Raw genomic sequence first — 24,345 nt, 5'->3', positions numbered from 1 at the left:
ACGTCTCTGTCTCTCTGTCTGAGGACGTCTCTGTCTCTCTGTGTGAGGACGTCTCTGTCTCTCTGTCTGAGGACGTCTGTCTCTCTGCGTGAGGACGTCTCTGTCTCTCTGCGTGAGGACGTCTCTGTCTCTCTGCGTGAGGATGTCTCTGTCTCTCTGCGTGAGGATGTCTCTGTCTCTCTGCGTGAGGATGTCTCTGTCTCTCTGTGTGAGGACGTCTCTGTCTCTCTGTGTGAGGATGTCTCTGTCTCTCTGTGTGAGGATGTCTCTGTCTCTCTGTGTGAGGATGTCTCTGTCTCTCTGTGTGAGGACGTCTCTGTCTCTCTGTGTGAGGACGTCTCTGATGCAGGAGGATTGCTTATCGAGGAGACTGAGAGGATTTCCCCAGAATCCTATGCAGCTGAGGGGACATGAGGAAAGGTTTTCCTGAACTACCATCATGCCTCTCCAGGTCATCACCTGTTGGAAACAACCAGGTCAGGATGGAGGAGAGCAGGTGCGTGGGGGGTGGGGGGGGGGGACAAAGGACAGAAAGAGGTTAAAAGAGATACCGTACAAGAGTACAAAATGCACTCAATGCATTGAACCAAAGTATGAGAAGTAAATGTATATCAGTAACATTTGGAGAAAAAAACCACAATGCATAATATTACACGGCATGGTTGAGAGACACCTTTGCTAAGGAGGATTAAGAGACTGTGTGCAGTCATCAGTCCACAGAACAAAGTCTGGTCAAATTAACCAGCTGTGGAAAACACACATTAGTTTTCTATGTCAGAAAACACCACGGAATACTCTTTGAATATACATTTTTATATGTGTGGAGATCAAGAAACTTTGGATTCATGATGGCTAAACTGTCCCCAGAAAAGAAAAAAGAGAACAAGAGCGGTAACAAGGTTAAAAGACAGAGATTTGGAGGCTAGAGAAATCAACAGAAGTAAACACTAAAGGGAACAGCAGAAGAAGAAAGACAGGAAGTGAACACTAACAGGAACAGCAGAATAAGACGGACAGGAAGGAAACACTAAAGGGAACAGCAGAAGAAGAAAGACAGGAAGTAAACACTAAAGGGAACAGCAGAAGAAGAAAGACAGGAAGTAAACACTAAAGGGAACAGCAGGGCTGCGTTCCAATAGTCCATTTAGCTTAGGAACCTTCCTAACGGAGTGAAATGACCCGGAAGTCCCTCAGTGGCAGCCATGTTAAGTGCCGTTCCAATTCTCCAAATGAAAGGAAAGGAGGTTTCAAGCTTCCTTTATAACCTCCTTTAGCTTAGGAACCACTGGACCTCCCTAACCGAAAGGAGAGGAGAAAATGCTGCCCCACAATGCATTGCAGCCGCAGCATTTGCCGTCACTCAACAGTCGGCCGTTCACGGAAACAACCGATTATGACCGAGAAATTATATCGTGAAAGTTACAGTGCTTATTAAGCATTTTAAAACGTATGTGGTAAGTTGCCAAAGTGCTTTGTTTTGAACGTTCATCAGTATTATAATCAAAGAGAGAAATATGAACGTTAGTTTTTACTGAAATGATCAAATAAAGTCAACATCTCACAGTCTTTACTGAGCTGTGTGGGGTTTGTTCAACTTTTAAAAGATGTTTGAATGGTGATATACACAGTGATAGATGTTAAGGACTAACGTTTATAATAAATGCATTTGTATTGATTTTAAGATCTTTTAATACAATCATACGTATTGGGATCATTTGTATTAATGTGGACCGGAGGGAGAGGGTGACGACGAGCAGAAGTTTCACTTTCCTTTTTTATTTCAATTCCAGCTTTGGTCATGAAGAATCTGTTTCTCTGTTGTCCACGTTCATAAAGCATAAAGCAACAGCATCAGAGCACGGTGCAGAGTCTCTAGATGAGTTTACAGTAGTCCCTCGTTCTTATTAAACATCCATGTTGTAGTCCGCTGTATAGAAAACTGTAGTTTCCATAGTTTCCCCACAGCAGCAGACGCACATTCATGACGTCCGCTGGCGCATCATAAACACGTCAGATAGTGAAAGTGCATTCGATTCTCTAAAGTACCGCAGTCTCTTCTCCTAAGTCCTTTTGAATTCTCCTATCCACTATCCCTTAACCTGTTAAGCACTGAGCCTGTTTTTCAGGTCTCAGGCTCGAAAATGACATTTCCAGAACAAATGACCATAACTACACTTCTAAAAGGGTTAAATTAATAATCTTTGTTCTCAAAGTAATGATAAACCTGTGAGTTGGATGTAGAAAAGTCAGAATCAATATAGATGTTTTTTATTTTAAAGAAAATTGAACATTGAACATAGTAAAAAACTGTAAATTATAGTGTCCGTCCAAATAATATGTTGTACTTATAGTGAAAACTAACCTTGGATGATGGGTTAGTAGACTAAAAGCTTTAGGAATCCAAAGTACAACATATAATAAGTACCCTGTATCAAGATTGATGCAAAACAAGTGAAATTTGACCTTTTTAGAGAGGTTTAGCACAAAAAAAACACTTCTGGGGCCATTTGGGTGGATTTTCCATATCTCTGGCCCCCCTTGGTCGATTTTGCTGATTGACATCTCTTTCTAACCGTCAGAGCCAATGGAATCGAGGGAAAGTCCCCCATACACACACAGCTTACCAAAAAAAGAGTGAGAGACGTGTAGAAAAACCGGAAGCTGCGTTAACCTCTAGTGGCTACCATTAGCAGCACATTTTTCTTCTCCGATTTTTTCATAAAAATTGAATTATGGATTAACAATAATTTGTTCAAAGTGACAGACACATTGCTATAACCCAGTGGTTCTCAAATGGGGGTACGCGGACCCCTAGGGGTACGTTGGAGTACTGCAGGGGGTACGTGAGATTTATTTTATGTTAATGAAAAAAAAAAACATAAGTAATGCATTTAAACAAACTACTAATAGTAGATGAACTACTTTATTCAAAGGTTTACAGAAACTCTGGATAATAACATAGGAACAATAAACGGGGTGCTCTCTTTTCCGCTCCCTCTCCTGACAGCCCGTCAGTCTCGTGCAGCTCGCTGAACCTGTAATAAGTGACCCGACAGTAAAGAATACATATATTTATAACTAGTTTAGCTAGTTCCAGAGTAGATAAACTAGCTAAGTGTGTTAGGTCTAACTCTTAGTGTATTTCATTTTGCTCCACTCAACGGTCCGTCACAGCGGCGGAGCTGTGATTATGCAGAGCTGCGTGTTCTCCGTCAGCAGCAGCTGATCTTATCTCTCTCTCGCGTCCGGTTAGACTTCACTCGCGTTTATGTCCAAATCTATCAGATCTAGCTAGTTCTAGCTAATGATATGACGGCCTGCTTATCAAAGGACACCTAAACAATAAGCGTTGCTTGGCAACGGCGTGTGGCCGCAAGGTATAGCGCAGCATTATGCATATGTTTATATGAGGGGTCAAAATCCCATGCTCTTAAAATGCTAATATTTTTTTTTCTCTTCATTCCCCACGCCCCAAAATAAATAAATAAATATACACATTTTAGGAAAAGTAAGGAAGTTTGAGCAGTGTGGGTTTTATATGAACAGAGTTACACATATTTCAAAACGCGAAGTGTAATAACTGCAGTTAGCCTCCCTGTCAGAATGACAAAGATCCTCAGTGAAGCACAAGCCCATGTTTCACTACATTGTAAATACAACTTATTAAAAAGATCAGTTCAATGCAACTAATGTCGTCTTAGTGTTATTGCATGATGTTAAAATTGGTTTGCCATGAATTTAGTGATGGATTGTAAACATTTGAAATGTAGCATTTAAGTGTTTCTTAGTTACATTGTTGTTGTTTTAATAAATCAGACACCGATGGTGCAGCGCTGTACTGTACCTCTTTATATAGGCCTGTTTTCCCTAACAAATTGTTTTTAAGCTGATCAGGGGGTACTTGGCTGAATTTTTTTTTCAAAGGGGGTACATTATTAAAAAAAGTTTGAGAACCACTGCTATAACCTATGGATTAACCTTCAGCCGCGTTTTTTCTCGTTTTAATGCCATTGAACACGACTTTTGATCAGAATAACAGCTAAACTGAGCATATCTCCGTGTTCTGCTACCTAAAGCTACGTTGTGTGTTGTCTGTATTTGCTTCCCCTGTCACGAGTTCTGATCGCTCAGTGATGATCCTTATAGTTCTATAATCTGTGGACTCTCAGGATGTTATCTAAGCTTGTTGGTGCAGATCCAATAAGTATATTGATCAGTGTAGCTAGAGTTCTGTGCTAACGGCCTTAAGATTGTTTTGCTCGTAGCTAATTCAGAGGCTCGGCGCTAGCTTTGTGGTTTTAAATTTTTTTTTTTTTAAAATGATCAGTTAGCTGAGTTTCTTCCCGTTACATGGATATACAACATTCATAGTTTATTGAATATTAAGATGCCCTCAGATGCTGTTTCTTGCAGATGACGCGTTTTCCCCCCGGTATCGGGGGTGCTGTGTAGAAGAGGTTAACCCCGTGCCGTTTCACACAGAGGTCAAGGGATAGACGATGGGGAAGAAGACAGACAGGAAGTAAACACTAACAGGAACACAGTACGGGCTCTGCAGTGTTTAAAGACTGGTTAATGGTAAAGAAACTGAGCAGACCTAATGAAGCATATCCAGAACTACTTTATTGAAGTGTTACTAAATAGTAATGAAGTGTTAACTTACAGAAGCAGAGGAAGAGCGTGTCGACACACATGGCGTAGACGCTGAAGAAAGCATGAGCGATCAGGAAGGCCCCGAGCACCACCGTCTGATCACAAGAAACACACGGGTCAGAAACCTTAGCAGGGCCTGTTCTACGGAGCCACTTCAACCGTTCAGAAACCTCAGCAGGGCCTGTTCTACGGAGCCACTTCAACCGTTCAGAAACCTCAGCAGGGCCTGTTCTACGGAGCCACTTCAACCGTTCAGAAACCTCAGCAGGGCCTGTTCTACGGAGCCACTTCAACCGTTCAGAAACCTCAGCAGGGCCTGTTCTACGGAGCCACTTCAACCGTTCAGAAACCTCAGCAGGGCCTGTTCTACGGAGCCACTTCAACCGTTCAGAAACCTCAGCAGGGCCTGTTCTACGGAGCCACTTCGACCACTCCGGATACTACACGCTCACATGACAGAGCCGAGTTAGCCCCATTCGGCCGCTCACAAATGGTACTGACAAGCGTACAGATAAACAGCGTACAGTATAAATTAAACTGTATACATCCATGACTTCAACACATAATCCAGGAAAATTGATTATTAAAAGCAAATAGATGCAGCTGGAGGAAGAATATTGTAAATGAATATCACTGCCACACGAGTGGATCTGACTTTCATTACATTTCAGTGTTTCATCATCTTAATGTGTTGTTCAGATATATTTTTGTGGAATACAATAGAATATATTATTCATCCTCAAAAATAAATATATAAACATTATTTAATGCGGTAAACAGGCTTATTCAATATTCATAGCATAATTCAATGTGCGAAGTTCACTTGAGAATTTCATTTTCGGTATTCTATTGATATACCTGGAGGTTAACAATTTATTCATTCAGGTTTGTGAGATGAGATCTTGGAGGTGTGTGTGTGTGTGTGTGTGTGTGTGTGTGTGTGTGTGTGTGTGTGTGTGTGTGTGTGTGTGTGTGTGTGTGTGTGTGTGTGTGTGACTGACCAGCAGGGGGACCCAGTAGTAATTGAGACTGGGCACTTCTTCCTGGAAAACAGGGATCTTCTTAGTGAAGAGGAATAATGTAACCACACCTGAAACACACACACACACACACACACACACACACACACACACACACACACACACACACACATGCAGAGTGACACAATGTCTTATTTTCTGGGAAACATATATGTATACGTATGTATGCTTTAGTGTCAGACTCCACCCTAATACTTTTGAAATCATCAAAACTAAGCAGAGATGTCATTAAATTAAAGAAACCTCCGACCTGTTAGTGATATCTTTATTACAACTTGTATTCACTTCATCTCCCCCAAAAAACTATTACTAGTATTCTAAATGTGTCATTCATCACGATTAATCACAGAATATTTTTGTGGAAAGAGATTATTTTTTTAAATCGATTGCCACCACTTATATTAATATTACATTACATTTCATTTTTGTTGACGCTTTTATCCAAAATGTCTTAAAATAACTGCATTCAACCATGAAGAACAAACTCCAAAGCAAGAATCCTGCAGGTACATTTCCAATCTCTAAACCCATATTAAGTGCCACTGCATTAGCCAAATCCTTTGGAAGTGCTACATGCTGAAGAGGGTTTTTTTATTTGATTTGTATTAGTTAATATTAATATGAAACATTAATAGTGGAGCTTTGTATTGTCACTTACCAACTCCTCCAGCTATCAGCGCTTTGCCCAGGAACAACAGGAAGTCTGTCACTCTGTCCAGAACTGCAGTCCTGCACAGAGAGGGACAGATCAACCTCAGCACTCATCATCAAACATGGACGTGTTTAAGGGCTGTGGACTGAGTTGCATTATTATAATCTTCCTCTCTTACGGTATAAACACTAGTGTAAAAACCCTGTCAAAACAGAGCTTTTGAAAAAGTAAACCTACCTCACCACATTCCTCATGAGCAGGAAGAAGGCTTCTCTTGCAGAGGTACAGAAGTTCTTACCATAGATGGCCACCTGGTGGAGGAGAGAGCAAACAGCTGTCACACACAGACTAAGTGATCAGCTGGTCTGTGTTCTACTCTGCATGTTCACTCACCATGATATAAGCGTTACGGTTCATGTAGCGTATGAACTTCTCCAAACACCAGAAGCAGCACTGCAGACAGTGCAGGAGGAACCTGGACACAACGTTGTTAACACCTGGAACACGCACGCACGCATACATGCACACGCACGCACACACACGCACGCAAACACACACATACGCACACACACACATTAGTACATATAGAGCACTTAGAGTATGGCATGTGACAGAGACACACATCTGTAGAAGAAAGAAGCATGAGATAACCAGTGAACAGCCAGCATACCCAGCATGCTTGGTTCCTGCACCACACATTGTATTGTGGCAACTATCAGTATAGGAGTGTGAAGGAAGTTGTACCAAAAGATTAAGAACATAATAAAATGAATACATTAACAATTTCAATGACAAAAATGATATGTGAAAGTATATACAAAAATGAATGTGTCACCTTTTAGTCTCTGCTCCACATATTCCAGAATGATCCGTACCAGCTGTGCAACCGACAGAATCAGAGCTCCAAATGCCAGAGACCCGGTGTGATACCTAAAGATTCAACGCATTGTTACACTGTTATGTATGACTATATGTCTAACAGTGTGAGAGACGCTGAATCAGCGTGTTCTGGGTCCTGACCTGAGGGCCCTGCTGAACGAGGAGAAGAGGGGACATGGGGGGATGTCCTGAGGCTTCCTCCTGGCCCAGTAGTAGCTGGCGAAGGTCCCGGCCAGCGTGCACTGCTCCAGAGCCAGGCTGAAGTTGATGAGCCAGAGGCAGAGCAGCAGGTTGGACAGCTGCAGCAGGGAGAGGTGTCGGTGGTAGGACGTCTCCCCCCCGTAGAAGGCGAACAGACACTGAGAGCCCTGACATGAGGCTGACGTGGAGACGTTGCTTCTGTTGAAGCTCTGACAGAGGACAGAAGCATTTACTGGCTTTAAGTAGCTCTAGGCCAGGGGTCACCAACCTTTTTTAGGATGAGGGCTACTTTCAAAAAATAAAACAAGTCGTGAGCTACTTTTACTCCTCTTTTTTTGTTTTTTGCAGTGTATATATTTAGCACATTTTAACATTATTATTTTTAAATGTTGAAGTGAAATGCATCAATCTGGTGCACTTTGAGAGCAAAATGAATTGATGGATACAGCTCTCAACACTCAGATGAAAGAGAGCTGTATACTTTTCAATACTCCAAACATTTTCATTTCAACTTGTTTATTCTTATCTTATGTTCCCTAGTTAGCATTCTTTCTTTTTCTTTATGCATATTTTACTAATCACTCCCCTTTTAAACTGTTTTGTACTGTCCTACAGTATCCTCCTGGGACCCAGCCCATTGAAAATGTCCACTGTAGTGGACATTTTGTTAACATGCATCTCCTTTGACTCTTTTGAGCTACTGTATCAATCCCTGATGTGCTGTACAGAGGACATCCTGGTCTTTCCAGTGATATGTCATCGGTTAACATTGCATGCTGGGAAGTTCCTCTTTCTTTTCATCCAAAATGGCTGGCATACGAAAAACTAAATGTTATAGAAGCAGGAGGAGAAGTCAAATATTGTTGAATAATTGTCATTTTTACCATGAAAATCATATATGTTCTTGTTTATTAACATGTGAGGAACTATAGAATTAGTTCTGAAAGCAATTAAATAATTCAAGTTTTCAAATAACAGCCCTTTTATAAATGTCCATTCTAGTGGACGTCAGGACTATCTTCATGGACTTTATGACTCAATATTGTTGCAGGAGACGGAACTGAAGCAGACATTTTCTGTACCAGATAGTTCAGGGAGATTCAGATTTTGAGCTCTCAGATGATGAGAGAGATGAGGCTTTCACACCTGGGAAAGAAGAGGGTCAAGAAGAAGGGGGGGGAAGATGCAGGAGGCTCCATGAGCGCACGGATAGATACATAGAGACAGATAGGAACGAGCTGGAAAGACATGGCCCTCTGTGGGCCAAGAGTAGCACGTTTGTCTTATTTTTGTTTTTATTTTAATTGGAGCCATGAAAAATGAGAATTGCCTCAGGAATGCAAGCTTTGTTTCTATGAGCAGCTCAAATGGAGACCACATCCATAAAACTAGTCCAGATGACCCTACAGCCCGTGCTGACTGGAGTCAATGAGGTACTTTCCCACTACATCGACTACAAAGTCTTTGAAGATCTGGAAAGATTCACCAAAAAACAAGCTAGTTTTGTATTGACCAAATAAACAGCAATGTTCAGATCAATTACTTATTCATGTTTTAAATAAAGGTGAATGTATTATTGTATTAATATCACTCTATAACCATAATACGTTACATAGTCCATCTGTTAATTTTGGCTGTCTGTTCAAACTAATATGGTCCCGACGTCCTCTACAAAAAAAGTCTAAATTGCAAGATGTTTTTTTAACCCTAAATAGGTAGGAAATCACAAAAAAAAGGAAATTGGAAGACACTTTTTTTCCTCGGGTCCCAGGAGGGTATAGTACACATTGGAATGATTTCTTACTTTATCTATATTAAATAGATAAAGGTGTGCTCTCCCTAGCTCTCTCTCTCCCTCACTCCCTCCCTCGCTCACAGAGGCTGTGTGCTCCTCCGTGGCGATGACGGCTTGCGTTAAAAAAAATAATAATACATATTTGTAAAGTGGGGGGACACAAATGGTATTTCGAAAAGTGCGGGGGACATGTCCCCCCTGTCCCCAGTGGAGATTACACCATGCGTGTGTGTGCGTCAAGTGGAATAAATATATATGCAAGTTGCAACCATGGATGCAACACACACAGTAAAACTCTGGCCCTCATGTGCTGTATAGGCTGGCATGATAGGCTGTTCAATGGGGGTGATGTGTTGTGTAGATTCTGCCAGAAGGAAAATCACGGGGAGGTGCAGGGGCGGATCTAGACATATATTCATGGGGTGGCAAGAGGGTGGCAGGAGATTTTGAGGGGTGGCATCCCCTGACAGGAGTATATGCTGATTTAAATCGCAATCATATCAATCAATTAGGGGTGTAACGGTACACGTACCCGTACTGAAATTATTCAGTACGGGCCCTTCGGTTCGGTACACGTGTGTACCGAACGAATATAGCGTTAAACGTAAAAAATTGAGAACATGAACAACTTTCTGGAAGTAATCTCAGGTATATATCATAGAGCGACCAAGTCATTTCATTGGACGAGAGGCATACTATGAGAGCTGGTCACAGGGATGCTTTCAAATGTAGTCAGTAATTTGAGGAACTGTCGAAATGGCGAACGCAGATAAAGTTGAGCTAAAAATCCTCCAGCATCATTGAAGTCTCCGGTTTGGGAACATTTGGTTTTGCAGTTACGTACAAAGACAGGTGGACCGAACCAAAGCTGTTTGTCGGGATTGTTCAACTAACATTGGTTACGCGGCTGGCAATACATCAAACTTGCACACTTATTTGAAAAGGCATCACCCGAACGTGAATATCACCGGTACCAAAAGAAAAAAGACTGAAGTGCAAACCCAACTCCCTCTAGCATTTAAGCCTCCACCACTCGCAACAAGTTCAGACCGAGCCAAAGCTATTACAAACGCCAAGTATCCTTATGTTGCCATGTTAGCAAAGCGCTACCTGGCTGTATCTGCTACCTCTGTCCCTAGAGAGAGGGTGTTCTCCACAGCAGGAGACATTGTTAGTGCCAGCAGATCTGCCCTTTCAGCAAGCAATGTGGACAAGTTCATCTTTCTTTAAACAACATGAAAATACAATGACAAGCAAGTCCTAATGTCAAGCTGGCTGCTTAGGTGCTAGTACAGTTCAAATACAGATTATTTCAGTTCATCGAAATGCTGCACCTTAATGTTTATTTTATTATATTTTGTATTTATTTGAATCCATTAGTCACAGTTTAACACTAATTAAAAAAATGTTTTTAATGTTTTGTGATAATGTTTTCTGCTGTACCGAACCGAACCGAACCGTGACCTAAAAACCGAGGTACGTACCGAACCGAAATGTTTGTGAACCGTTACACCCCTACAATCAATGTTAACTTGGAAAGCCACAATATTAATATTTTAACTCAATCACATAGGTGATATTATTGTGGTACATCAGTAAAGCCTTACATATAAGGTGGCAGACGTAATTTACTGAATTTTAACTGAACAATAACTGAATGAGTTTGTCTCACTCTTAGACCAGCAGGTGAACCAAATCTATGCACACTGCTGCAATAAGTACATTAATTAACTGTCTCATCGATGTTTGTCTGAATGAATATGATACTATTAACAATCATATTATTCCTATCAGCTGTCAATCACTGTTAATAAATAATAATAATAATAGATTTAATTTGTTAGCGTTTTTACAGGTGCTCAAAGACGCTTTACAGATATAGTGAAGAACTGTTATGATTCACATATTCATTTATTATTGAATAAACTATATTTTTTGGAGGAGTTAATGATGAATGTTCATCAAGATGCTTGCTCACCCTCCTTCAAATTTGAAAAACAAGTAATTATATCATTATTGATATACAGTTACAACCTTGACTTTACATCAGAAAGAACAAACATTAAAGACGTGACTAACTGCATCAGTTAGGGTTAAAAAACGTGTATTCAGCTAAAACATAAACATCGCTGCAGTTATTATCCAGTGGAAGGTCCTTACCTACTGGCCTAGTTAAATCAAAGTGGTTACTTTCTGTTGGCTGGGCAGTGTAGTTTTACACACCGTCTTATTTTACTTTCTCAGGACTTAAAACTGTTTTTTGGGGGCAGACCCCCTCAAAGAAAAATATATATACACGCATACAAGGTCATCATCTTAACAGTTTGTTATTCTCATAGAGTCATCCGTGAGAAGAGCATCAAGTTGGCATGCCTATTGTCTATTGTCTAATGCGGCGATTACTATTTTGTTCAGCAAAACGCCTCACAAACTTATTAAGATCAACAGCTGTAGTGCGTTTTGATTCAATGCTGAGTACAGCCAAACTTGACATTCTCTTCTCTGTCATTGTAGACCGCAACTACCTCAGTCCTTCAGTGCTTGGGTCCGAAAGGCTTCTCGTTTTGCGCCGTTCCCACGTTCAAGTGAATTCGCCACCAATCATATTTCCACTCTCGCGCCAGGACCGGGGGAGGGGTTACATGACGTGCATCTTGTGCTGCATTCACTTGCACTCGGACATTAGAGACTTTCTCTCATAAATGTCCGATGAGCCACAACTTTTCTTTCAAAACAAAGATGCCAACTGGGGTGGCAGCTGGGGTGGCAAGGCTATTGTTTAGGGTGGCAGTTGCCACCCCATGCCACCCCGGTAGATCCGCCCCTGGAGAGCTGCCACATTGCTTTTCTTCCCGACTGCAACGCTGGTCCCGCAAATCAAGCAAGAACGTGATTGGTCGATATTCATTGTGGGGTGGGGGGAGGGGTGTTAGATATAGAGTTGTAGTAAGTAGATAGAGTTCGCTATGATTGAGGTTTCCTTTATGCATGGGGTAGATTATTTTAATTACATTTCCTTTTTTGTTTTGTGTATTTTATACATTTTGGATTTGCTTGGCGAGCTATTTTTAGAACGTGCCCCGTGGGCGCCTCACGTTGCCCCTGCGGGCGACTGAGTGCCCGCGGGCACCGTGTTGGCTACCCCTGCTCTAGGCAGTATGAATTTTTTTCATAAAAGGACCTTATTTCGCTTTTTTATACAGGTTTTTGTGCATGTAAATGGTCTGCAAAGGCTAAAATCCCAAAGTTCCAAAATTCCTCCAGAGGGAGTTTCTCTGCCACACACTCCTCACTGCCTGAAATGCTGGTATCTGGTATACAAGTCTCACATATTTTACAGATGATTGAGGTAAACAGCTTGTAGTCCACATTTAAAAGATAAATTGGCCTATCATTTTTACAGTGGTCTTTGTCTTTGCCTTCCTTGGGCAAAATGGAAAGAATTGCTTCCCTCCAAGATGGGGGAGCCCTGCCTTCTTTAAGAGTCCAATTCAAACAAGACAGAAGCAGAGGTGTTAGCTCCTTCTTGAAAGTGTTATAGAACTCTGGTTGGAACCCATCGCTGCCTGGTGATTTACTGGTCTTTAGCCTACTGATTGCAGCTTCCAGCTCTTCAACTGTAAATTGCGACCTAATGGTGTCATTCTGTATTTCACCTATATATGGCAGATCAAGCGAGTTAAGAAAGTTTCTTATTGTGCTTTCATCAGCTAATGGTGGATTAGAATAGAGTGTCTTATAGTACTCTTCAAATATTCATTCTATCTCATCTGGCTCATACAGTAGTTGATTAGTTTGGGGGTCCCTTGTTCTATGAATTGTATTAGAGGCTTGCTGTTTGCGCAGGCGTCTGACCTTGAGTCTAGCTGCTTTTGAGCCTGATTCATAATAAGACTGCTTTAAAAACCTTGCCTTTTTTTTCTATTTCTCCTCTGAGGATCTAAATGATCTCCCCCCGTGTTTCCTTAATTTGTTGTAATGCCGATTGATCCCCTCTACTCTTATGTTTTGTCTCCATTTCTCTAAATGTTTCTATTTTGTATTTGTATGTGGCTAGCCGGGCCTTTTTTTGTGATGCTGTTAGGGCGATCAGCTTTCCACGGAGAACAGCCTTCAAAGCATCTCACAGCATTGTGTTGCCATGGCAACGGCATTTGAAGAAATCTCAAAACGGTCCCATAGATGTATTCACGGCTGGACTGTTAGCACACATGTGAAGTTTGAGCACTTTTGGAACATTTTCATTGGAGTTAATGTAAAGCGACATCGTGTTTTATGGCGAGGGATCCATGTTTCCATGGAAACGGCATATGATGACACCCCATAATTGACGTAGAGCTGTTGAGGGCAGGACCATTAACCTTTATCTGAAGTCTGCTGCTCTGAGCATGTCAGTTGGAGTGATGACAACATCGTGTTCCATGACACAAGTGTTATTTTTGTGTAGTTTCGGGTTAATACATACACCCAGACCCACTGGCAGAGGAGATGGCACTGGTCTCCTGCTCTCTCCCAAATGGAGCTTTTCCCTCTTCAAGCTACCTAACTTCACTCCTTCCACCTTTGAATTCCATGCCGTCACAGTAACCCATCCTATACAGTTAACCATTGTTGTTCTCTACCGTCCAACAGGCGCCTTGGGGGACGTCTTGGAGGAATTAGATAATCTCCTCTCACACATCCCTGAAACTGGCCCTCCCGCTGTACTTCTCGGAGACTTCAACCTCCAGACGGGGAAGATAGACGAACTAACATCTCTGTTAACCGCCTTTGCTTTCTCACTGTCTCCTTCCCCACCGACTCATAAAGCTGGCAATGTCCTTGATCTCATATTCTCAAGGAACTGCGCTACTTCTAACCTCTCTGTAAACCCACTCCACACATCCGATCACTTCTTAATTTCATTCTCTCTACCCCTTTCCAAACATAACAAACTAATCTCTTCTCATCCTGCACTTGTCCGCCGTAACCTTCGCTCCCTCTCCCCCTCTACCTTTGCCTCGTCGGTGCTCTCAGCCCTCCCTTCCTCTGACTCGTTCCAACTCCTGCCTCCAAACTCTGCTGCAGAAACTCTCCTCTCTACTCTCTCATCCACTCTGGACTCGCTCTGTCCTCTCACATCTCGGCAGGCTTGTCAGTCCCCTCCTGCTCCCTGGCTAAATGATGCACTGCGTGCTAATAGAACCGTCCTTAGGGCAGCAGAGCGGAAATGGTGGAAATCCAAACACCGTGACGACCTCCTAACCTATCAAGCTCTCCTCTCCTCTTTCTCTGCTTCGATCTCTCAGGGAAAAAGCACTTTCTTTCAAGATCAGATCCAATCTTCCTATTCCAATCCTAAAAAACTATTTTCCATCTTCTCCACCCTCTTGGACCCCCCCAAAGCTCCTCCCCCCTCCTCACTTCTGTCAAGCGACTTTGTTACCCACTTTGAAAAAAAGGTTGATGATATTCGCTCTTCTTTTTCTGACTCACCTTTACTCACCGCTGGGTCACCAGACCCTCCTTCCACCAACACACTTACCTCCTTTTCCCCTCTCTCTCCAGGTGAGGTTCTTACCCTCATTACCTCTGCCCGCCCTACCACCTGTCCTCTGGACCCTATCCCTTCAAACCTCCTTCAGACTATCGCTCCTGATATTCTACCGTTTCTCACCCATTTCATCAACACTTCTCTAACTTCTGGTCACTTTCCAAACAGTCTCAAGGAGGCAAGAGTAAACCCTCTCCTAAAGAAACCCACTCTCAACCCGTCTGATGTTATAAACTACAGGCCTGTCTCTCTCCTCCCGTTCCTGTCTAAATCACTTGAACGCGCTGTCTTTAAACAACACTCATGTTATCTCAATCAGAACAACCTTCTGGATCCGCACCAGTCTGGTTTCAAGGCAGGTCACTCCACAGAAACTGCTCTCATTGCTGTCACGGAGGAACTGCACACTGCCAAAACTGCATCCCTCTCCTCTGTCATCATCCTGTTGGACCTGTCTGCTGCATTCGACACGGTGAATCATCAGATCCTCCTTCGCACTCTCCAAGAACTTGGAGTTTCAGGCTCTGCACTTTCCCTCCTCACCTCATACCTGAAAGACCGTACCTACAGGGTGACTTGGAGAGGGTCTGAGTCCGACCCTTGTCAATTAACTACGGGGGTCCCTCAGGGCTCTGTTCTTGGTCCCCTCCTCTTCTCCCTGTACACAAACTCGCTCGGATCAGTCATTAGCCCGCATGGTTTTTCTTACCACTGCTACGCTGATGACACCCAATTAATTCTGTCCTATCCCTGCTCAGAGACCCAGGTCGTCGCACGCATCTCTGCTTGTCTAGCTGACATGTCTCAGTGGATGTCTGCTCACCACCTCAAGCTCAACCTTGACAAGACTGAGCTGCTCTTCCTTCCGGGAAAAGATTGTCCCACTCTTGACCTAACAATCAACATCGGCACCTCAGTTTCAGTTGTTTCCCTGACTCAGACTGCAAGGAATCTGGGTGTGACCCTAGATAACAATCTGTCCTTCACTGCAAACATCGCTGCTACAACCCGTTGTTGCAGATACACGCTTTACAACATCAGGAAGATACGTCCCCAGCTGACACAGAAAGCGACTCAGGTTCTGGTCCAGGCTCTCGTCATCTCACGCCTAGACTACTGCAACTCCCTCCTGGCTGGTCTACCTGCATGTGCCATCCGACCTCTGCAGCTCATCCAGAATGCAGCGGCTCGTCTGGTCTTCAACCTTCCTAAATTTTCCCACACTACTCCGCTCCTACGCTCGCTTCACTGGCTTCCGGTAACTGCTAGAATCCACTTCAAGACACTGGTACTTGCTTACCATGCTGCGAATGGATCTGGCCCTTCGTACATCCAGGACATGGTTAAACCGTACACCCCAGCACGTGCACTCCGCTCTGCATCAGCCAAACGACTCGCTGCGCCCTCGCTGCGAGGGGGACCCAAGTTTCCAACGGCGAAAACACGTGGGTTTGCTGTCCTGGCTCCAGGATGGTGGAATGAGCTCCCCATTGACATCAGGATGGCAGATAGCTTGCACATCTTCTGGCGCAAACTGAAAACTCATCTCTTTCGACTCCACTTCGAGCGATAGAACTATTAACGAAGCACTTTTATACTAATAAAGGACTGGCTTTTCTAAAGCCAGTTGAGTATTACTTGAAATGTTTTTGCCCTATGAAACCTGATGTACTTATATGATTCTATTTTCTTCAAGTTGTATTTTGTTGGACGAACGCACTTATTGTAAGTCGCTTTGGATAAAAGCGTCAGCTAAATGCAATGTAATGTAATGTAATGTAATAATGTGGCCTTTTTGGCAGTTTAACTAAAGGTGTGCGGCTGCTGCCGTGAATAAATATCTGCCTGAAATTACAATGGGCTTTAAAGGAGGAATGTTGAACGTTTTTGTCACTTCATGCCCTCAAGAGGCATTTTGTTTAATTATTTTTGCTTAATTATTTGTCATTTTTCAAGCTACGAGATGTTTTCCTATGTGTGTCATGATAAATGATGTCTCAGGAATGTAGGGTTTGGGAATTATGGCAGTTTAAAAAAAAACAATATGAAGGCAAATTTCAAACTGTCCTCCACTCTAACTCTGACATCACGCACTCTGCGTTAACGAGCTGCGCAATGTTAAAGTAAAAATGTTAAAAATGTGATGAATTATGGGATGTATCTCTGGAATTACAAAAGTTATGAATGAGAAAAGTGCTCGCGGTCTCGGCCCCACCTGCACCCCTCTCTCCAACGCGCTGCCATGTCTTGGTCTGGTGGAGATGCTCCATCTCCAGGTACAGCTCCGAAGCGTTGCAGTCTGGTATCTCTACGGAGAAACCTCTCCTCCTCAGCTCCTGCGCTGCATCTTGCGCACAGTCGTATGTGCGTGTTCCCGAGTCTCAGTGAATGCGCATCCTGTCAAGAGGAGTCTGGAAACGTATATTTTTCTCCTTAAGGACCCTCTTTATTCCCACGTACGCCTTGCGCTTCAGGACGACCTCCGTTGCATAGTCGTGATCGAACGATAGACGTCGCCCTTCCATCAGTATCTTCTTTTCCCAGGCCTTTTTCAGTACCCTTTCTTTGGTGGTAAACTCCAGAAAGGTCACCACCTTGGACCTTGGCGGTGCATTATTTTCCGGTTTGCGAGCCAGAGCTCTATGAGCACGTTGTATCTGTAGGTTGGTGTCCGGTAAAGCGAGTTCAGTTTTCAAAAGTTGATCCACAAAGTCAGACATGGAGTTACCTTCCTTCTCTTCGGGTACTCCATAAATGCGCATATTATTTCTCCTGGATCGACCTTCCAAACCCACCAGTTTCCCCTGCATGGCTCTCTGTTCTTTCATTGATTTAATCAACGCATCTGACCATGTTTACTGTCTCTGACCTCATCGATTCGTTCCTCCGCTTCTTTCAGCCTAGTTTCGTGGGCTTGGGTTAGCATGGAGTCCGCAGAACGTTTTTGGTAAATGTCCTGCTTCATATCTTCGAGTTCAGATTTCATGTCTCCCTTGATTTCTTCTTTAAGTTTGTTTAAGTCCACTTTATGCTCAGCCCTGAAATTGCGTATTTCCTGGAGCATTGAGCGCATGGTGTCTGCCGAGTCCTGTTGTGAGCTAACGGAGCGTCTTCCATCTCCGGTGAATTCTGTCTTTCTAGTTTGTCACCTTTCTTTTGACCTCTAGTTCTCTTTCCCCCTCTCATTCCAATACAAATTACATCGATTTGTATATTAATTGGCGAGTTAAGGGGGTTGGTTTCCAATCGCTATCGGGAGCAAAAAATGAAGCAGCCATCTCACTCGCCTTGCTCACCGGAAGTCCTCGCTGCACTATGTCTTAATGCTCTTAATGTTTTTCATTTTTGCAAAGCACTTTCAATTGCCTTGTGTTGAAAGGTGATTTATAAATCAACTTGCCTTGCCTTACTACTACTATTATTATTACTACTAGAACTACTACTAATACTACTACTACAGTTATACTTCCGCATGAGTCACTGTACCTCAGGTTTACAGGTGCTGTTGGCATACTGACAGCTGACATCAGGTGACATGACTCTGTAGACTGCTTCACCTGAGGAGGCCAGGTAACTGTTCACAGTGAAAGTTAAAGACACATGCAACACACTGCTGAAAGCCTCTGGGTACTGCACACTTTCATTTCTAAATGTGTGTGTCTGTGTGAGGAAGGATACACTGCAGTGACGGCCCAGTATGAGATGCAGAGAGTCAGAAGGAGGAAGGTGACCACTGGAAAGAAGAGCGTGGACATGATGTGACCGATGGCTCTGCAACAACACAAAACAACCGTCATCATACACTTGTGTGTTTAATCACATAGTTAGATCTGTGTGTCTCATGGTTCATACTTGCTGGCCTCTCTGAGCAGGGCGATGGCCACTTGCACTCTTCTCCGTAGGAAGATCAACATCAACAGGATGCACGCTTCTGTCACTGCCAGAGACACCACTGACACACACACACACACACACACACACACACACACACACACACACACACACACCACACACACACACACACACACACACACACACACACACACACACACACACACACACACACACACACACACACACACACACACACACACACACACACACACACGTGCTGTGTTTTCACATGTTCAGGTTCAAGGTAGATGATCTCTTTTAATGTTCTACATTTTTGCTTTGCGCTAAATCCCCCGAGATTACTGTTCTGAAAAGGATTTCTGATTCCCCTTTCTGAATAACTAAGGTCCCTTACAGAGAAAGTAGATGTAGGTCCAATACAGACAAATACTATTGCAACATAATGTCTGTGTCATAGTTCAGTTGGATAAAAAACAGACTTCATCGACCAACTAACAAAAACCTCTAAATAATTTGGAGGAATGTTTTAAAGTGTAAAGGTCAACGTTACTGTGGTATAAACAGTCATATTATTCAGAACAACTTAGTATTGATAAATTAATAGTTGAAAATAATACACTTTTGGAACATTTGATTTGTGTTCATGGGAAGAAATTGTACATTGGAGTTAGAGTTTAGAGATGTTGTTTATTGTCTGTATCGGTGTTAATTAGTTTCAGATGATTGCCAATTGATGTCAGTATTGCTACATGAACAGTGCGTTTGTAATGAGAGCGTGACATGACATCTTGCGAGAGCACCTCAGCAAGAGAGAATATGTGTGTACTGAAGTTCAGGTAGTTAGCACCATTTGGTGAATGTGGACCTGAATGTTACTTTCAGATTTTTTCAGAAAAACCTTAAAATGAACAGTGTAGCACGGCACCACAGTGAGCCTGTGTGACATTCTGTGCACACTGCATTACTTTAGTGTTCCATTGGAGTAAATGGTGACTTCCTGTGAAGTGTCACAAAGCAGACGGACTTACATAATATGATCCATGTCTGAGAGAGCTGCAGGTAGACCTGCAGGTCAGTCTGCATACCCACTGCTACTATGGCAACATCAGAGCCGGGTGTGTTTCTCAGCCTGGACAACTGCATGGAGCAGTACCACATACCTGCAAACAAGCACACACACACACACACACACACACACACACACACCACACACACACACACACACACACACACACACACACACACCACACACACACACACACACACCACACACACACACACACCACACACACACACACACACACACACACACACACACACACACACCACACACACACACACACACACACACACACCACACACACACAAATGAGCTGTGGAGACAGATTATAGTGATAGGATTCCGGTAGAAATCCCTTGAACACACCGTGAGTACACACCGTAGGCCAGCAGCAGTAAGAAGGTGATGATGGTGGTCCACAGCAGCAGGCCCGCAGTGAACCTCAGCAGCAGGATGAAGATCAGACTCACAGCCAGGGATAAGAGCAGACCTCTGTCCCACAGCACACAAACAACGGCATGTTAACACACTTGTCTTGCCAAGGCAGAACGTATAAAAGTTAGCGCTGAGCTTCAGTGTGCAATGTTCAAAACAACAGATAAAGCCAGAAATCTAGGTGTAGTCATGGACTCTGACCTGAGTTTCAACAGTCACATTAAAACAGTTACTAATCAGCCTACTATCACCTAAAGAATATATCTAGGATTAAAAGACTAATGTCACAGCAGGATTTGGAAAAACTTGTCCATGCTTTTATCTTCAGTAGACTGGACTACTGTAATGGTGTCTTCACAGGTCTCACTAAAAAATCTATTAGGAAGCTGCAGCTAATTCAGAACGCTGCTGCTCGAGTCCTCACTAACACTAAGAAAGTGGATCACATCACTCCTGTTCTGAAGTCTTTACACTGGCTTCCTGTGTGTCAAAGAATAGATTTCAAAAATACTGCTGCTGGTTTATAAAGCACTGAATGGTTTAGGCCCAAAATACATTTCTGATCTCCTGCTAAATTATGAACCATCCAGATCTCTCAGGTCTTCAGGGACTGGTCAGCTTTCTGTCCCCAGAGTCAGAACTAAACATGGTAAAGCAGCGTTCAGTTATTATGCTCCAAATATCTGGAACAAACTCCCAGAAACCTGCAGGTCCGCTGCAACTCTGATTACTTTTAAATCCAGGCTGAAGACTTTTCTTTTTGTCGCTGCTTTTAATTGAACTATTCATATCTTAAACTGCACTGTAACTTTTATCCATGTATTTTTTCTTTTAATGTTTATTTTATTAGCTTTTCTTTTTAATGACTGATTTTAAATGCCATTTTCTTAATGTCTTGCATTTGTTGTAAAGCACTTTGAATTGCCTTGTGTTGAAAAGTGCTATATAAATAAACTTGCCTTGCCATGCCTTTTAAAAACTAAATGATTTCAGGTTTGTCACAGTGTTTCAAAATACAGCCATTTACATTAAAGGTCTCCTATTATAAGGCATATATTATAGGTCTCAGACATATACAAATATATACAAAACATGTCCATGTGTTTTTCTCAAAATACCATACCTGATCAGAATTCTACCCAGATACTCAGCTAAATGCTGCCGTGATGAAACTCCATATCATGTTCCAAACCATCCAATCAAGAATGATTTCTGAAACAGTATGGAGCTAAAATGCTTTTTCTCTTGCAGGTTTACCAATATCCTGATTTTTTACACTTATTCTCTCCAGTACAGTGTTAGCTCTGAGTGTTAGCATGGTAATGTAAACAAAGACCATATTACTTCCACAACACGTCGTGTATTGTTTCTGACAGCAGCGTTTCTGATAGTGCCGTGGGTGTAAAGCCCGCCCACATTTCAGATATTACATCATATCGGTAGTAAATCTGGATCAGCTTCGTTGTTCCCCCGTTTTTAGAGATGTGGGTACGAAGGAAAAGAGAGAGGGTTTTATTTCTGACACTTTGTGTGTTCCCTGGCACACCGGGGACACGTATTTATGTATAAAAGACATCAAAAGTGCATTTTGCATGATAGGTCCCCTTTAAAACAAGCCTTAACTACCCACAGCTTTGAGGAACACACTGTTATAAATATCTTTGAGATGTGTTTGCCTGTGGTGTGTAATTACATGATTATCCATGCCCATGTCTTGGCATAATCTTCCACTATCTTCATCCCCAGCTCCTTGGTGTCCACCAGTGCTGTTATACCCCTGCTCAAAGGAGAGGAGGTTTGATTAGAGTAGAAGGGGACAGAGAGACTTCATCTTTACATACATATCCAACATTTCCAGGTCACTATGACTAATTATTTTGGTTACTTGTACAATGGAAATCATAATATATATTTTGTATTTGTGTGTGGGAGAAAATCTCTCTCTGTAGTAAATCAGGAGTTTTCTGTGTTGGAGGTAGAGTGTTGGGTGCTGTTAGTCCGTACTGTAAGTGATGTTGAGTGATTTTTGACTATCAGAGAAATGTAAAGTAGATGTAGAGGTAGAGGGTTCAGTACTTGGCTGCATGTTGGAGTTCAGTGACACTGCGGGCCGTTTCCAGAGCATCTTTAAAGCTGGTCCTGTTAGCCACAGTCACCGTCCCATTCAAAGAGGTGAAGTCAGGGAGACATCTCTGGAGAACTGACACACACACACACACACACACACACACACACACACACACACACAAACACAACACACACACACACACACACACACCACACACACACACACAACACACACACACAACACACACACACACACACACAACACACACACACAACACACACACACCCACACACACACACACACCACACACACACACACACACACACACACACACACACACACCACACCACACCGCATTGCAATCAAATTCCCTCCCAAACAACATTTACATCATGCAACGTATGATGTAAATACAAGTCAAAAGTTTGGACACACCTTCAAATTCGAAAAATGTCAAAATCCAGAATATGATTTTTATTTTAGATTCTTCAAAGTAACCGCCTTTTGCCTTGATGGCAGCTTTGCACACTCTTGGCTTCTCTCAGTCAGCTTCATGAGGTGTAACCTTGAATGGTTTTCAATTAACACGTGTGCCTTGTCAAGAGTCCATTTGTGGAATGACTTGCCTTCTGAATGTGTTTGAGACCATCAGTTGTGTTGTGCAGAGGTAGGGGTAGTGCACAGTGGAAAGCCCTATTTGACTACTGCTGTAATCCATATGATGGCAAGAACCACTCAACTCAGTAAAGAGAAACGACCGTCCATCATCACTTTAAGAAATGAAGGCCAGTCGATCCGGAAAATGTCAAGAACTTTGAATTCATCCTCAAGTGCAGTCGCAAAAACCATCGAACGCTATGATGAAACTGGCTCTCATGAGGACCCCCCCGGGAAAGGAAGACCAAGAGACACCTCTGCTGCAGAGGATCAATACATCAGAGTTACCAGCCTCAGAAACCGCAAATGAAAGCACCTCAGATTAGAGCCCACATCAATGATCACAGAGCTCAAGTAGCAGACAAAGCTCGGCATCCACTGTTCAGAGGAGACTGCGTGAATCAGGCCTTCATGGTCCAATCGCTGCAAAGATCCACTACTGAGGATGGACAACAAGAAGAAGAGAATTGTTTGGGCCAAGAAACACAAGGATTGGACTTGGACAGTGGAAATCTGTACTTTGGTCTGATGGGTCCAAATGAGAGATGTTTGGTTCCAACCTCCGTGTCTTTGTGAGACGCAGAGAAGGTGAGCGGATGGTTTCTGTGTGTGGTTCCCACCGTGAAGCATGGATGAGGAGGTGTGATGGTGGGGGGGCTTTGCTGGTGACACTGTTGGTGATTTATTCAGAATGCACACAAGGCACACTTAACCAGCATGGCTACCACAGCATTCTGCAGTAGCCAGCAAAATATAAATCATATTCTGGATTTGTTAACACTTTTTTGTTTACTAGATCATTCCATATGTGTTATTTTATAGTTTTGATGTCTCTATTATAAATCTACAATGTAGAAAAAAATTAAATAAACAAAAAACTCCAAACTTTTGACTGGTACTGTATGATGGAGCTGACAAAGGTATTTTTTTAAAGAAAACATCTAAATCTGTCCATTTAGACTCATATGACCTAGTTGAATATAAACAGATTAAATGTTCAGTAGGTATTTATTTCTTACATGGTCTACTAGGAACGAGCATGGAGGGGCAGTCCTCGTCTCGTAGCACCTGAGAGACCGGCTAAAGGACACAGAGAGACAGTTCTGATGCTTTGTGCTACAAACAAAGAAAAACGTCTAAAATAATGTTTTTTCGGTTTGAACCGATTTCCAGCCGAATTCACAGATGTATCCCTGAAGTCTTCAGTCCTTGGCTACACCTTGAGATGTATTCATCAAAGTTTGGACTCTGTATGACTCGTATGCTGCTCTTATCAAGTCACATTACATGTTCCTGCTCAGTGTGTTCCATGGATGAAGTTTACGAGTCAACTTCATCAGCAGGGCCACGCCTCTACCCCCCCTCTGATCACCTGCTGAGCTACTTATACTGGTCAACACATCCAGCCAGAGGTCGCGTTAACCGAATATTTTCCGTCTATAACGGATTTTTTTTAACAATGATGGAAAAATCTGAAAGCAGTCCGTCATTTTGACGGATTAGAACAAACTCGGAAC

At 42.7% G+C, this 24,345-nt stretch overlaps 1 protein-coding gene across 2 annotated transcripts; it reads right to left on the bottom strand.

Moving 5' to 3' along the window:
- Positions 1–202: 202 nt before the first annotated feature.
- LOC117535229 (choline transporter-like protein 5-A) lies at positions 203–23,908 on the bottom strand (the record flags this gene model as incomplete). 2 transcript variants are annotated; one of them, XM_034199621.1, is given in 16 exon segments in its annotated part: positions 203–459; positions 4,664–4,748; positions 5,655–5,743; positions 6,352–6,422; positions 6,583–6,656; positions 6,739–6,842; positions 7,181–7,275; positions 7,366–7,634; positions 18,240–18,327; positions 18,432–18,524; positions 18,606–18,705; positions 19,637–19,768; positions 20,048–20,160; positions 21,797–21,880; positions 22,180–22,303; positions 23,848–23,908. In XM_034199621.1, coding segments are annotated over 16 exon segments (1,683 nt in total), but the record flags the coding sequence as incomplete, so codon positions are not given.
- Positions 23,909–24,345: the final 437 nt, after the last annotated feature.

Source organism: Gymnodraco acuticeps, unplaced genomic scaffold (assembly GCF_902827175.1).
Source record: "Gymnodraco acuticeps unplaced genomic scaffold, fGymAcu1.1, whole genome shotgun sequence".
NCBI lineage: Eukaryota > Metazoa > Chordata > Actinopteri > Perciformes > Bathydraconidae > Gymnodraco > Gymnodraco acuticeps.
Note: the sequence above shows the minus strand (reverse complement) of the source record. Positions and strands in the feature narration are given on the sequence as shown.